This window comes from Lodderomyces elongisporus, chromosome 1 (genome assembly GCF_030384665.1).
Source record: "Lodderomyces elongisporus chromosome 1, complete sequence".
Classification (NCBI taxonomy): Eukaryota; Fungi; Ascomycota; class Pichiomycetes; order Serinales; family Debaryomycetaceae; genus Lodderomyces; species Lodderomyces elongisporus.
In genome coordinates this window covers 2400631-2413899 of record NC_083673.1, presented here as the reverse complement: position 1 = coordinate 2413899, position 13269 = coordinate 2400631, and the positions used below count along the sequence as shown (strand labels likewise).

The following is a 13269-nucleotide window of genomic DNA, read 5'->3' as shown; positions in this document are numbered from 1 at the left end:
TCTGCCACTGCGTGGGTACGACAATCGTGTGAAAATTTACACTTCTTCTTCTTTTAACTCAACACTTTCTTTCACTTTCACTTTCTTCTTCTTCTTCTTCTTCCTTTTCCTTTTCTTCTTCTCATAAAAAAAAAGGTTCTTTTACAAACATTTCAACCTCAAATTCATTACTATGAGCGCCGCTAAAGAAACATTCTTATTCACTTCCGAGTCAGTCGGTGAAGGTCACCCAGATAAGATCTGTGACCAAGTCTCAGATGCCATCTTAGATGCTTGTTTGGCTGTGGACCCATTGTCCAAGGTTGCTTGTGAAACTGCTGCCAAAACTGGTATGATTATGGTTTTCGGTGAAATCACCACCAAGGCTACTTTGGACTACCAAAAGATTATCAGAGACACCATCAAGCACATTGGTTACGACCACTCTGAAAAGGGTTTCGACTACAGCACTTGTAACGTTTTGGTTGCAATTGAACAACAATCTCCAGACATTGCTCAAGGTTTGCACTATGAAAAAGCTTTGGAAGAATTGGGTGCCGGTGACCAAGGTATCATGTTTGGTTATGCCACCGATGAAACCGATGAAAAATTGCCATTGACCATCTTGTTGGCTCACAAATTGAATGCTGCATTGGCCTCTGCTAGAAGATCAGGCGCTTTGCCATGGTTGAGACCAGATACCAAGACCCAAGTTACCGTTGAGTATGAAAAGGATGGTGGTGCTGTTATTCCAAAGAGAGTTGACACTGTTGTTATTTCCACCCAACACTCTGACGATATCTCTACTGAGAAATTGAGAGAAGAGATTATCGACCACATTGTCAAGAAAGTCATTCCAGCAAATCTTTTGGACGACAAGACTGTTTACCACATTCAACCATCTGGAAGATTCGTCATTGGAGGTCCTCAAGGTGATGCCGGTTTGACTGGTAGAAAGATTATCGTTGACACTTATGGTGGATGGGGTGCACACGGTGGTGGTGCCTTTTCCGGTAAGGATTTCTCCAAGGTTGATAGATCAGCTGCTTATGCTGCTAGATGGGTTGCTAAGTCTTTGGTCAATGCTGGTTTAGCCAGAAGAGCTTTGGTGCAATTTTCTTACGCCATTGGTGTTGCTGAGCCATTGTCCATCTATGTTGACACATATGGTACTTCAAAGTATACCTCAGACCAATTGGTTGAAATCATCAAGGCCAACTTTGACTTGAGACCAGGTGTCATTGTCAAGGAATTGGACTTGGCCAGACCAATCTACTTCAAGACTGCCTCATACGGTCATTTTACCAACCAAGAAAACCCATGGGAGCAACCAAAGAAGTTGAAGTTTTAAGTTGACTTTTCTCTCAGCTTTTCTTCTTTTTTTTCTCTTCTTGTACACCAAGAATGGAAGAAAAAGAAAAATTAAAAATATAAATAAAATTTCAAATTTCAAATTTCAATTGCATTAGAGTGAATCATCAACTGTTCACTTGATCATGATAAAGACCATATAAAACACAAATTCACGAAACCTACCTTTTTTAATTCATGAACCACCACTTTTTTTTTGTTGTTGTTTTAAAAAGAAAACACTTTTTTTATAAATTAAAGAGATATAGATATTGGGTCCTCAACGGACGGTTAATGTTTGGAAGAATAAATTGTTATAATAGAACTGTATAAAAAATTTAGATATATGTATTTGTATAGACATATATATATATATATATATCAATCTTTCAATTCATTATGAGCAATGTAGTAAAGTATTTTGGATACTAGGAATATTTGTCAGATGGTTTTAGCATCACCTTACATTGAATTGTTTAGGATGAAGCTGGATGTAGGGTTGTTTTCCATGGTTTTCAAGAGATTTTCAAAAAGTTTTCAACAACTCAAAGCAAATTGGTGGTTTAGTAGGAAAAAAAAATCAAACTCCAAAACTTCACCTTAACCTAGATCATCCTTTCCACTTCCACTCTCCCAGTCCGCCTGCAAGTCCACCTGTCCACACGCTTACAAGGGAAGAGGTGTCGAATGAAGAAAAGAATGTGGAATTCATCCTTTCTCTACTTCTTCTATTCAATTTATGAAGCTGCTACTTTATAAGTCTAATTTAGACACGCGTTAATAACAATACTCGTAAATCATGTAAGAATGAGTATTCAAGACTTTCAACCCTATGACCCTACTTTTTTCATGACTATTCGCTTCTTTGTTCTTGTACAAGTGATAGTGCTTATTCTTGTGCTTGTTCTAATTCTTGTTCTCTTTATTCTATTTCTTTATACTCAGACACTAGATTCATCTACTTTTGTTTCTGCAAAAAATTTGACATTTCTTCTGTCCATATTTGTTTTCTTTTATTGTTCTATATATTTTTTTCAAATAGACAAGTACGAATCCACATACAATACACACGCAGACATATATATGAGTATCTATTTTTTTCATTGATTTGTTTATTCATTAGACTTCTAGAAGCATAGGATATTGCAAAAAAAAAAAAAAGAAAAAAGGCAGTTTTGTAAGGATTGTCATAGTAGTATAAATTATCCTTATATATCCTTATATATCCTTATATATCTTTATATATCTTTATATATCTTTATATATCTTTATATATCTTTATATATGTGTATATGTGTCTACTTTAACATAAACAAGTACCAACTGTTTATGCTGAAGGATGCAAACTGTTTCTGTATGTTGAACTGACAATCACTTGATCCACATTAGCTATATTGCATAGAGGGTGATTGTTGTGTATAGAAGGAGAGTAAAATGGAAAAAAAAATAAACGTGGGTTAGCTATATGGCAGGTGAATATGTCGAGTATGTCACCATACTCACCCTAGTAGCTATCTCCCGTTTGGCGTTTTCATAATCTTTTCATAATCATTTCTTTCTTTTTTTATTTATTTACTTAATGTGATAAAGGTAAATTCGCCTTTAGGTCTAGTGTAGATGTTGTGCCCTGAGGTTTGATTAGAAATTTTCTTTCTTTTTTTTGGTTTCTGATGCCGTGTGATTGTTATAATATAGTGGCAAAGTATTGAAACCAATGCTTTTTCACAATACTTGAACTTTATCCTCTTTTTCTTTTTATTTTATTTAAAAAGTAGTTCTTTCATTTCATTTCAATGTATTTTATTTCATGTGGTTATGCAAATTGTTTGGTGTAATAAGCAATTTATCTTTTATCTCCTTAATTCCATACTTGCTGTGTTGATATTGTGTAGCAGGTGCCGAAGGAAAACAGAGAAGTAAAGTAGAAATGAGCATAAAACGCCAGAACTGGGCAAATGCACTGGACGGACCTTGGCAGGAAGAATGTATCTATTGGAGTAGTTAGTGCGGTCATAACAAGTATCTGGGTGTTTGCGTACAATTGTAAATGGTCACAATATGACAATGTGTACAAATTCAGGCACCACGTGGGGAGAAGAAGAAGAAGGGAGGGGGGGTGAGGAATAAGATGTGTAGGTAAGTGTATGTGTGGCAGTCTACGCATAACCTAGGCTGCAGGTTATAGCTGTGGTTATGTGCTTGCTTATCAAGAACAAAACAAAGAGAGCTTGAATTAATTGAATTTATTTATGAAAAAAAAAATGAAACAAAAAATGAAAAAAAAAAATGAAATGAAATATGGTAGAATACCGCCTGTAGAGGAACAAGAAAGATGGTTTGAATGGTTTTGGTTGTTGGTGATGAAATTTTCACTTCTCTGCATTTACGCATTCAGTGCTTTCTTTCTTTCTCTCTCTATTTTTTTTAGCACAACGCACAGCAACTGTTAATTTATTTTTTATTTTTTATTTTTTATTTATTTTATTTTTTGTGATATTGCAGCACACGTGGGGTCTACTACAGGAACAACAACCACTAAGGACCAACCACCATCTTATCTCTTCAAACTTTTCCATCTTTCGGTTTCTCTTCATCTTTTTGTTCTTTATTTTTTTTTGATTTTGGCACCAGAAGATAGAAGAGTCCATTCAAAGATATAGAAAACATCTCTTCCATGATATAGCTTGACTAGACAAATTGCAAGCAAAAATAGAAAATGATAATCTAAAAAGAAGCGACACAGTACTGCAGTATGGGCTTTGTTTTTTTTTTTTTTTTTTTTTTTTTGCAACAATTGGGAGCCGCATTATACATTTTGGTAAATCGTTAGTATTAACCCTTTTTTTTCACCAACACCATCAAACACCATCAAACACCAAACACCCTTAAACAGCACCACTTTTACAACTATCACGAGATCAATACTATAAAGATCAGTTTAGCATCCTATTGTAAACCAAAATTTTTTTTCTTCTTTCTTCGTTTTCTTTTTCTTTTTTTTTTTCTTGTCCTTTAAGATAATGCTTGTTTTTTTGACAGAAAACAGACATCATCAACTATATTTCAAGCTTCACTAGCTATTGTAAAAGGAATCGTGTTTCAACAGCGACAAGAAAAAAAAAAGACATTATAATATATACTTTTAGATTGACCAGGGAACCTTACCAGAACCAAAGCTTGGTATCCCTCGCCCCCTCTTCCTCCCCTGCTAAGAAAAAACAACAAAACAAAACAAAAGGAATTTCAGATCCTTTACTGATCTGATTTGACAGGTCTATCGCAAAGAAAAATACAAGAATTGAATGATGTTAAGCTGCAGAGAAAACGAAAAAGAGGCAAAAGAAGAAAATTGTGATATCAGGTGTCTTTCTTAAGCATAATAATGCAAGTAGTAACTCTATAACTCTGTGTCTTACACTCGTACTCTTGGAGTAGTAGGAATCAAACACCAATCTCTTTAGCTCAAGATCACATGGTGACAAAAACAATCATACGGCAAATAATCAATCAAATAAAAATGAAAAAAAAAAATTAATTGACCTAACCAGTTTTTCATTTTGAAAAAATTAAAAGGTTAGTAACACGAGTCTATTATTGGTAAGGGAAAGAGAAAAAGAAAAAGAAAAAGAAAAGAAAAGAAAAGCTAATTGGCATTATTGATGTGCCCACATGGCAAAGAAAACCTCTCATTTACTCACTCAAAACATTTGTTTCTAGATTGCAACAAATTTAGTTACCACGAGGGGAGGAGGGGGAGGGGGGAAAGTTAAAGCGGGAAAGCGGGAAGTAGAAACAAGCCGTCTTTAGTCTCTTTTGCTAATATGTTTCCTTCACTCTCTTACTCTCTTTCTTCGTTTACTTTTCTTAACCCATATGTCCTCTTACATATTGTTTAATGCAACTGGCCAAAAAAGAAGATAAAGTACAAAGAAATGAAAAAAAGAAAAAAAAATTAGAAAAAGAAATAGAAACCATAACAAGGGCAAGCAGCATTACGGATGCAATCAATTTTGCATTATCCATATTTACTCTTACCACACACATCTTGCACAAGCTACAGCTGGAAGAACAACAACAACAACAACAACAACAACCATCATCATTTTGAAGCCACGGGACCAACCCTTGATGTAAGAATTAATGAATGAAAATAATAGAAATAATAGAAATAATAGAAATAATAGAAACAACCGATCAATGTCGCTAGATTTGTAGATTGTATTATTCATGCATCTCTTTTTGTTTGTTTCAAGCATTATCGCCTTGAAACTAAGTATGCTCAAAGTTTAGCCTATAGCACCTAGGGTTAGAGTGCACCCCATTGAACTGATTTGCACCTAGGTTTTTCTTTTGTTTTGCCAAATTCTTTTCATTATTCTCTCTACATAATAAAGTTATGATTATACAGTCTTTTTTTATTTCAACATCCACTCTCTTTATCTGAATATCTCTATTAAATTCAGAGTTCACTAAATTCCCAGGCGTCATGTTGGTTGAACAAAATAGAAAATATAAAGGGAAAAGAAAAAGCCAAAACAGAGTGTATTAGAGAATCAATATTTGGCGATTATTAATTTTAGATTTGGAAAATTTATAAATTCTTTTTTTTTTTTTTTTTCTGTTTTCGTTTTTGAGTCGACTGCGAAAATAAATAAAAATAAAAAAATAAAAAAAGTGACAACGTGGGCCCTGACCCATTTGGTTCTCTCTTCACACACTCTCTTAAATCAAATATCAACATTCCCCCCCCCTCTTGCTAATAAACAAATCACCCATTTCTGTTGATAGCTACCAGAAAAAAAAATTGACAGCCTCTACTTTTACAGTTTTCCCATAGTAATTGATTCGTTGCATGTTATCAAAACCCCAATAACTCTTTATCCCTCTTTAATATCTCTTCTGGCTTCTTCCCATTTCCCATTTCCACGTTGTCTTCTACGCTCTTTTCTTCTCAATTTACAAATATCTGATACTCTATAATTTCTACATAACTCTACATGCTTTGTGTTGAGTATGTACAACTTGCAAAACAAAAAAACAAAAAAAAGACAGGCCAAAATAATTAAATATAAAAAATAAAAAATAAAAAAAATTATTGCATCCAACTATTCTACAAACTCATAATCTCCTACTCCTTCGTGCCCTTCTTCATCACAAGTGAATATTTCCCTCTCTTTTTTTTTTCTAAATTACCTTTTCAACTCTACTCTCATCAATATAGAATGCAGTCAATATGTAAACCCATTGTCAATTTTTTTACTCTTCTTGTTGGTATAAATTCTTTTCAATTTCCTCTTCCCTTCTCTTTTCATTATTTTTTTGTCTTTCCCCTCCTCCTCCTCCTCTTATCCTATATTCTTTCCTCATCCATTCACCTCTTGCCATATCCAAAGAAAGACAAGTCACTTCGTCTCACCTTACTTTTTTCCTTCAATACAATGGTTGCTACACAAGAGATTGAAAACACCTACACTGAGAGTAACTCAGGTGGTAAGACTGCCTTTAAGGACTACTTGGGCAAATATGCCCACATTGAGGATCCTTTGGAAAGAAGAAGATTGGCCTTGGAAGAAATCGACAAGGCCGGCTTTGGATGGACTCAAATGAAGATGATTATGATTGCCGGTGTTGGTTTTATGACCGATTCTTACGATATCTTTGCCATCAACTTATCGGTTAACATGTTGCAATACGTTTACTGGGAAGGTACTATCCCAAGTTCCACCACTACTTTGATCAAGGTTTCCACTTCTGTTGGTACGGTTATTGGTCAAGTTGGATTTGGTTCTATTGCCGATAAGGTTGGTCGTAAAAAGATTTATGGTTTGGAATTGATTGTTATGATTGCTGCTACTATTATGCAATGTACTATTGGAGAATCGCCTGCTATCAGTTTCCCTGCTTGGTTTGCCACATTGAGAATTATTATGGGTATCGGTATTGGTGGTGACTATCCATTATCATCCATCATTTCTGCTGAGTTCTCCACCACCAAATGGAGAGGTGCTATCATGGCCGCTGTCTTTTCAAATCAAGGACTTGGTCAAGTGTTTGCTGGTATCGTTGCCATGATTTGTGTTGCTGGTTACAAAACCGACTTGGAAAATATCACCTCTGGTGCTGAATGTCACGCCACCCGTAGTTGTGTTAGAGCAGCTGATCAAATGTGGAGAATCATTATTGGTTTTGGATGTGTTCCCGGTTGCATTGCCTTGTACTATAGATTGACCATTGCTGAGTCACCAAGATACTCCTTGGATGTCAATGAACACGGCGATGTTGTTAAGGTTGCCGACGCTGAAGCTGCTCTCGACCCTGCTGTCACTGAGATTGCACCACCAAAGGCTTCATTTAAGGATTTCTGGAGACACTTTGGACAATGGAAGTATGGTAAAATCTTGTTGGGAACTGCAGGTTCATGGTTTATGTTGGATGTTGCATTTTACGGTATGGGTTTGAACTCGACTACTATCTTGCAAGCCATTGGATATGCTAGAAAAGATACCGTTTACCACAAATTGTACGACTCTGCTGCTGGTAACTTGATTTTGGTTTGTGCTGGTTCATTGCCAGGATACTGGTTTTCCATTGCATTTATTGAGTTTTTGGGTAGAAAAACCATTCAATTGGGTGGTTTTGTTATCTTGACTGCATTGTTGTGTGGTATGGGTTTTGGATACCACAAGTTGAGCGATGGTGGATTATTGGGTTTGTACGTTGTTGCCTCCTTTTTCCAGAATTTCGGACCTAATGTCACCACATTTATCGTTCCAGGTGAAGTTTTCCCAACCAGGTATAGATCCACCGCACATGGATTATCGGCAGCAGCAGGTAAAGTTGGTGCCATTATTGCACAAACATGTATCGGTACTCTTATAAACCATGGATGTGATGCCGAGCATCCAAATTGTTACTTGAACCACGTCTTGGAGATTTTCGCCTTGTTTATGTTGTTGGGTATCTTTACCACTTTGCTTATTCCTGAAACCAAGAGAAGAACATTGGAAGAGATTTGTGAGACTTGTCACGATGAGCCAGACACAACAAAGATTGGAAGGGACAGATACACTACACAAGAGGAGTCTTATGATTCAGACGTTAAAGCTTAGATTTGTGCAATTTTCTTTACAATATTTTATACATTATACTTTCTACTTCTTTTCCATTTCCCATTTTACCTTATATAATTCATAGTTTACTTTTATAATTTTTAAAAAACACGATTCGTTTTAACATTGGAGGATTTTCTTGCATTAAATTTTTATTTACTATTATTATTATTATTATTATTATTATCATTTTTTTTAATTCACATAGAGTATGTAAGCCTTGTTGATGGAAATGGCCCGTCACTAGCCTATGAACAAAAAGTTGTAAAAGAGATAGTTGATCACGTGTCTATATGTAATCACGTGATGCTGTAATCTTCCCACTTGCTAGAGTTTGCCAATATTACAATGTCGTGTCGAAAATTATTCTGACAGAAGATAAAAAAAAAAGAAAATAATAGACAAACTATTTTGAAGAATAATAAAAAAAAAATCAATATTTCTATTGTGAATGGCCACGTAGTTGCTATTATTCTGCTGAAGTAACACAAAATGTGGAAATAGACCCCCAAAAAAAAATAAAAACTTAAGCAAAGAAAAACGGGGGAAAAGTGAACAGTATTGTATTAAAATATTGAGAGACGTACCATTTTTTATTTTTCAAGAGTTGGAGTATCGTATTGGACTCCACTCCGGAATAGGCAATGTATAGACCAAAAAGTAAGATTCCAAACTCAATCTTTTAACTCGAAAAAGCTATAACGGTTCTTTTTACATACCTCGTTGAACAGACTGGATACCTTACATATATAATTTGGAAAACGATCGGCACATTAGATCAACTTCTTTCTTATCATATTCATTTTTAAATATATATACATACAAACATTAAAAGGAAAAGAAACCGCCTTGGACAGTTGTATACTTCTATAACAAGTGCCCTCCCTTCCACGTTTCTTTTCCCATTGCAATTGATTAAGTGTTTACAATCTTTATTAACAACGAGGGCTAATCACATCACATTACAATCTAGACGTTGTCATTGAAGCGCCAATAAAAGATAATAATAATAATAACAACAACAATAATTGGAGACGGTGATAACTTTGACATTATCGTTGAAACACCCACAATAAAAGCATCCCCACATCCCAATTTCTCGTCTGGTTTTTAATTTGGTTGTTTGTTCTCATTCTTTACAGATTACATAGCCAAACATGCTGCAGCTTTACTTTTCGTCGTCCAGATTTCGCAGCTATCTTCCTGATTGGGGTATTGTTTTGGTACTTTTTTTCATATTCTTTTATATAACAGAGCAGATCCAACCATTTGAACGTCAGTTCACCATAAATGATCCACGTCTTTTGCATCCATTTGCCAAAGTTGAGCGTGTTAGTGACCACCAGCTATATTTTTATTCCACGGTGCTTCCAATTTTGATAATCATGATATCGTCTTTGTTGCTTGGTGGTAATCAGTTTGAAAAGTACCACTTGGCCCAAAAGTCTATTTTGGCACTCTTGTTCAGCGTTAGTAGTGTTTCTGTTTTAACTGATATATTGAAAGTGTGGATTGGTAATCATAGGCCCGATTTCATTGTGCGATGTGGACCCAAGAAGGGAACACCCACGAATAGAATGGTAAATGTTGCAGAGGTGTGTACTGCACCATTGGGCGAAGCTTATTTGGCAGATGGGATGAAGTCTACGCCATCGGGACACTCATCAATGGCCTTTGCTGGGTTATTTTTCCTTAGTTTATGGGTGATTGGTCAATGGAAGCTCTTGAGTCGAAAGGCTTCAGGGAGGAGCCAATGGCACAAGGGTGAGAGTACCATTGCCAATGTGATTGTTGCATGTTTACCAACTCTTTTGGCAACTTATATTGGGCTAAGCAGGACGCAAGATTATAGACATCATTTCTTTGATGTAGGTTTTGGTACGTTTTTGGGAGTATTATTTGCATCGTTACTGTACTGGAAGTATTTTGGGTTTACTGAAAGTACAGGGGAAGAAAACGATCTTGTGGACTATGTATGATGAGATTAATATATGAGTAGCAATGAATATTTATGAACAACATCAACAAAATATATTTATATATATATGTGGAGAATAATATCAAAACACAACCTCTTTTTGAGAGAAGCAAAGAAGTTATAGAAGGTGAGCTTTGTGTATATTCTCTTATACAAGCTGATCAACAAGCTGGAAAGAAAGAGGCAGAGTAAAGTTGAGGAAAAGTGCACTTGACAAGGACTAAGAAAAGATTTGAAAATGAAGACCACTGTAATGTTCTCTTTACTTTTTTCTCTTTATTTTTTTCTCTTTATTTTTCTTTCTTTAGTTGAATACATATTTGATAAATCAGATAGTATTTGTATTCAATTTAGCTCCACAACATCTACCCACACCCACAGAGACACACAGAGACACGTTGCTCTTATCTTTTCTCCCCTACTTCAATTTAAATGTTCTTATCGGCATTATATTTTATGTTCGTAATAACAAATATTAATGATTACAAAAAGAGAAGAACAAGAATATAACAGTAAATGCCGAATGCCGAATACCGAGTACAGAACCGACCAAGCAGTATATATATATATATATATATATATATATATAACATGCAAGTAATTTGAAGGCAAGTTGGTTAAGAGATTCGGTCAAAAAAAGACAACACACACACATGTATATATATACTTATTTAATTACATGGTTTAGAGTCCCGTTGCTTCCGTCAATATAGTGCTTGCAGTTTGCCAGGTAAGAGCCTAAGCGACTCTTAGTACAAGATAACAAGAACAATAGTTGATTGCTCCCTTATTTTTTCTTTTTTTTTTTTTCCTAGAGTTAATTTCAGGTTTAATTTCAATTGATCTATACTTTATTGCTGTTGTTGTTAATGTTGATGTTTTTCCATGACTTAATGTGATAGAGGTTGTAGCAACGATGTTGCGATTATATCAATATCCTCGTGATGGTTTAGATTATCCGGATGTTAGCAGGGTTCTAGACTAAGGCATTGAGAGAGTACACAGAAGTTATGAGAAACATGGCTTAGAATAAATTGTAAGCTTATTCCTTTGCCTCCCTTTTCCCACCTTCACTTCCGCTACCTTCCGCTGACCTTTACTGGCCTTTACTGACTTTTGTTGACCTTTATTTGCAGAAGTTTCGTTTTTGACCTATTCCGCACTGTGTGTACTACGCTATATATATATATATCCTCACCCTATCTCCGCCTCTCTAAAGCGTACCAACAAAATTTGATTTTTATCCATTGGAGAGTAAACAAATGAAGCAAAAAGATAAACTATGATGAAAAAAAAAGCGGGTAATGTTGGTGCAATGCCAGTCCATTTCGAAACATTCCACACTTATGTAAGCGTATTTTATTAAAGTGGTATGTTAGCTACTTCAATTTTTTTTCACTTTTTTCACTTTTTTCCATTTATTCATTCTAACACAGTGTTTTTAGTTATGATATCACTATCCGTTGCAATCGATAACAAACACTTTATCGTCTCCTTTCGGGTTTGGAAAACTTGATCAAGAGAAGAGCGCATAACCAAAAAAAATATATATATAAAGAAAATATAAAAATAAAAGAAAAAAAACAGAAAAACAGAAAAACAGAGGGGACGATGCTAAAGAAACAAATTGAATAGGGGGGGGTGGACTATTATGAATGAGTGTTTTTGGTTTATGTTTATGTTGTTGAAGTTGGAAAAGACAAGTAGAGTATAGCATATATATATATATATATATATATATGTATATATTAGCTCTGCTATAGTACCTCGGCAGTGTAAGTTACCAAAGATAAATCGTCATCTGCTTCACCAAAGGCTTTTCTGCATATTGAGATGTAGCAGGGCAAATGATCAACAGGCCACTCCCTTTACCCTCTCCCCTCTCATCCCCTCCCGCCACCACGACAAATAGAGAGAAAAAAAAAATTTAAAATTAAAAAGAAATTTTCTCTCTTCTCTCTTCTCTCTTCGCTCTTCTCCTTTTTGTAGATGTATATGTATATGTCCATTCAAGTATTGTGATACTTTCCATTCTTCAAACACTAACTCCGTCGCTAACAACCAGACGGAAGTTCTACCAGTACAAGTATTGAATATTTGATTCTAGTTTAAATGAATGTCATACAAGGTAAATGTATTGAATGAAAGCATCTTCAGTAGTCTGAATTCAATTCAACATTTTTTTCTTTATTTTCTTCTTTCCTTCTTTATTTTCTCTTTTTGGTTAACTATTTAATATTAAGCTAATAAGCTGATCTCACTATTAGTGCTAAGATTTAGGAGAAGAGATGCTTAGTTTCGGAAGAAGTGGCTCACGAGTAATTGCCGTATCCGTGCACAGCAGAATATGTGTGACACAAAATAAATAAAAATAAAAAACAATAATTAACAAACAATCTTTGGTGTACTCAGAATTTCAGTATGTTTCTTTCCTCTTCCTCTTCCTCCACTTCCCACCTCCCACCTCTTGTTTTGATTTCCAATTAAAATAAATGCTTTGTTTTGGCAATGCTTAGAGACTACATCTGCCTTGTTAAACACTATTGTGCAGGTCCAGAAAGATTAAGCCATCGATTGCCTTGTTTTACAAGTATTATCAGAGCTAACTAAAGAGGAGAAGAAGGAGGAGGAGGAGGAGGAGGAAGAGGAGCAAAGAAAACGAAAGATAACTGGTTGAAAGACAGAGGAGTTGTTAGCGGAAATCAAACAATCTTTAGTGTTTAAGTAAACATATTGGAGATCTCACACTTGCAACAATACCAACAAACTAAATGGTCATTGGCTGGATGCAAAACGGTTCTATTGATTTCAAATTTTGCTTTTTTAAAAATGCTTTTATACCAACCTCAAGTG

General features: G+C 35.1%; 3 protein-coding genes across 3 annotated transcripts; all 3 read left to right on the top strand. All coding sequences in view use genetic code 12, as the record gives it.

Annotated features, from left to right (window-relative positions):
* Positions 1-172: 172 nt before the first annotated feature.
* On the top strand, positions 173-1330 carry SAM1 (methionine adenosyltransferase sam1; the record flags this gene model as incomplete). Its single annotated transcript, XM_001528326.1, has 1 exon — positions 173-1330. One exon carries the CDS (start codon positions 173-175, stop codon positions 1328-1330), a length of 1158 nt encoding a protein of 385 aa, XP_001528376.1.
* A 5437-nt stretch (positions 1331-6767) lies between these two features.
* On the top strand, positions 6768-8438 carry PHO84 (Inorganic phosphate transporter pho84; the record flags this gene model as incomplete). Its single annotated transcript, XM_001528325.2, has 1 exon — positions 6768-8438. One exon carries the CDS (start codon positions 6768-6770, stop codon positions 8436-8438), a length of 1671 nt encoding a protein of 556 aa, XP_001528375.2.
* A 1157-nt stretch (positions 8439-9595) lies between these two features.
* Positions 9596-10417, top strand: PVL30_000862 (uncharacterized protein; the record flags this gene model as incomplete). The annotated part of the gene is made up of 1 exon (XM_001528324.2): positions 9596-10417. The coding sequence occupies one exon, from the start codon at positions 9596-9598 to the stop codon at positions 10415-10417; it is 822 nt and encodes a 273-aa protein (XP_001528374.2).
* Between the last annotated feature and the right edge of the window lie 2852 nt (positions 10418-13269).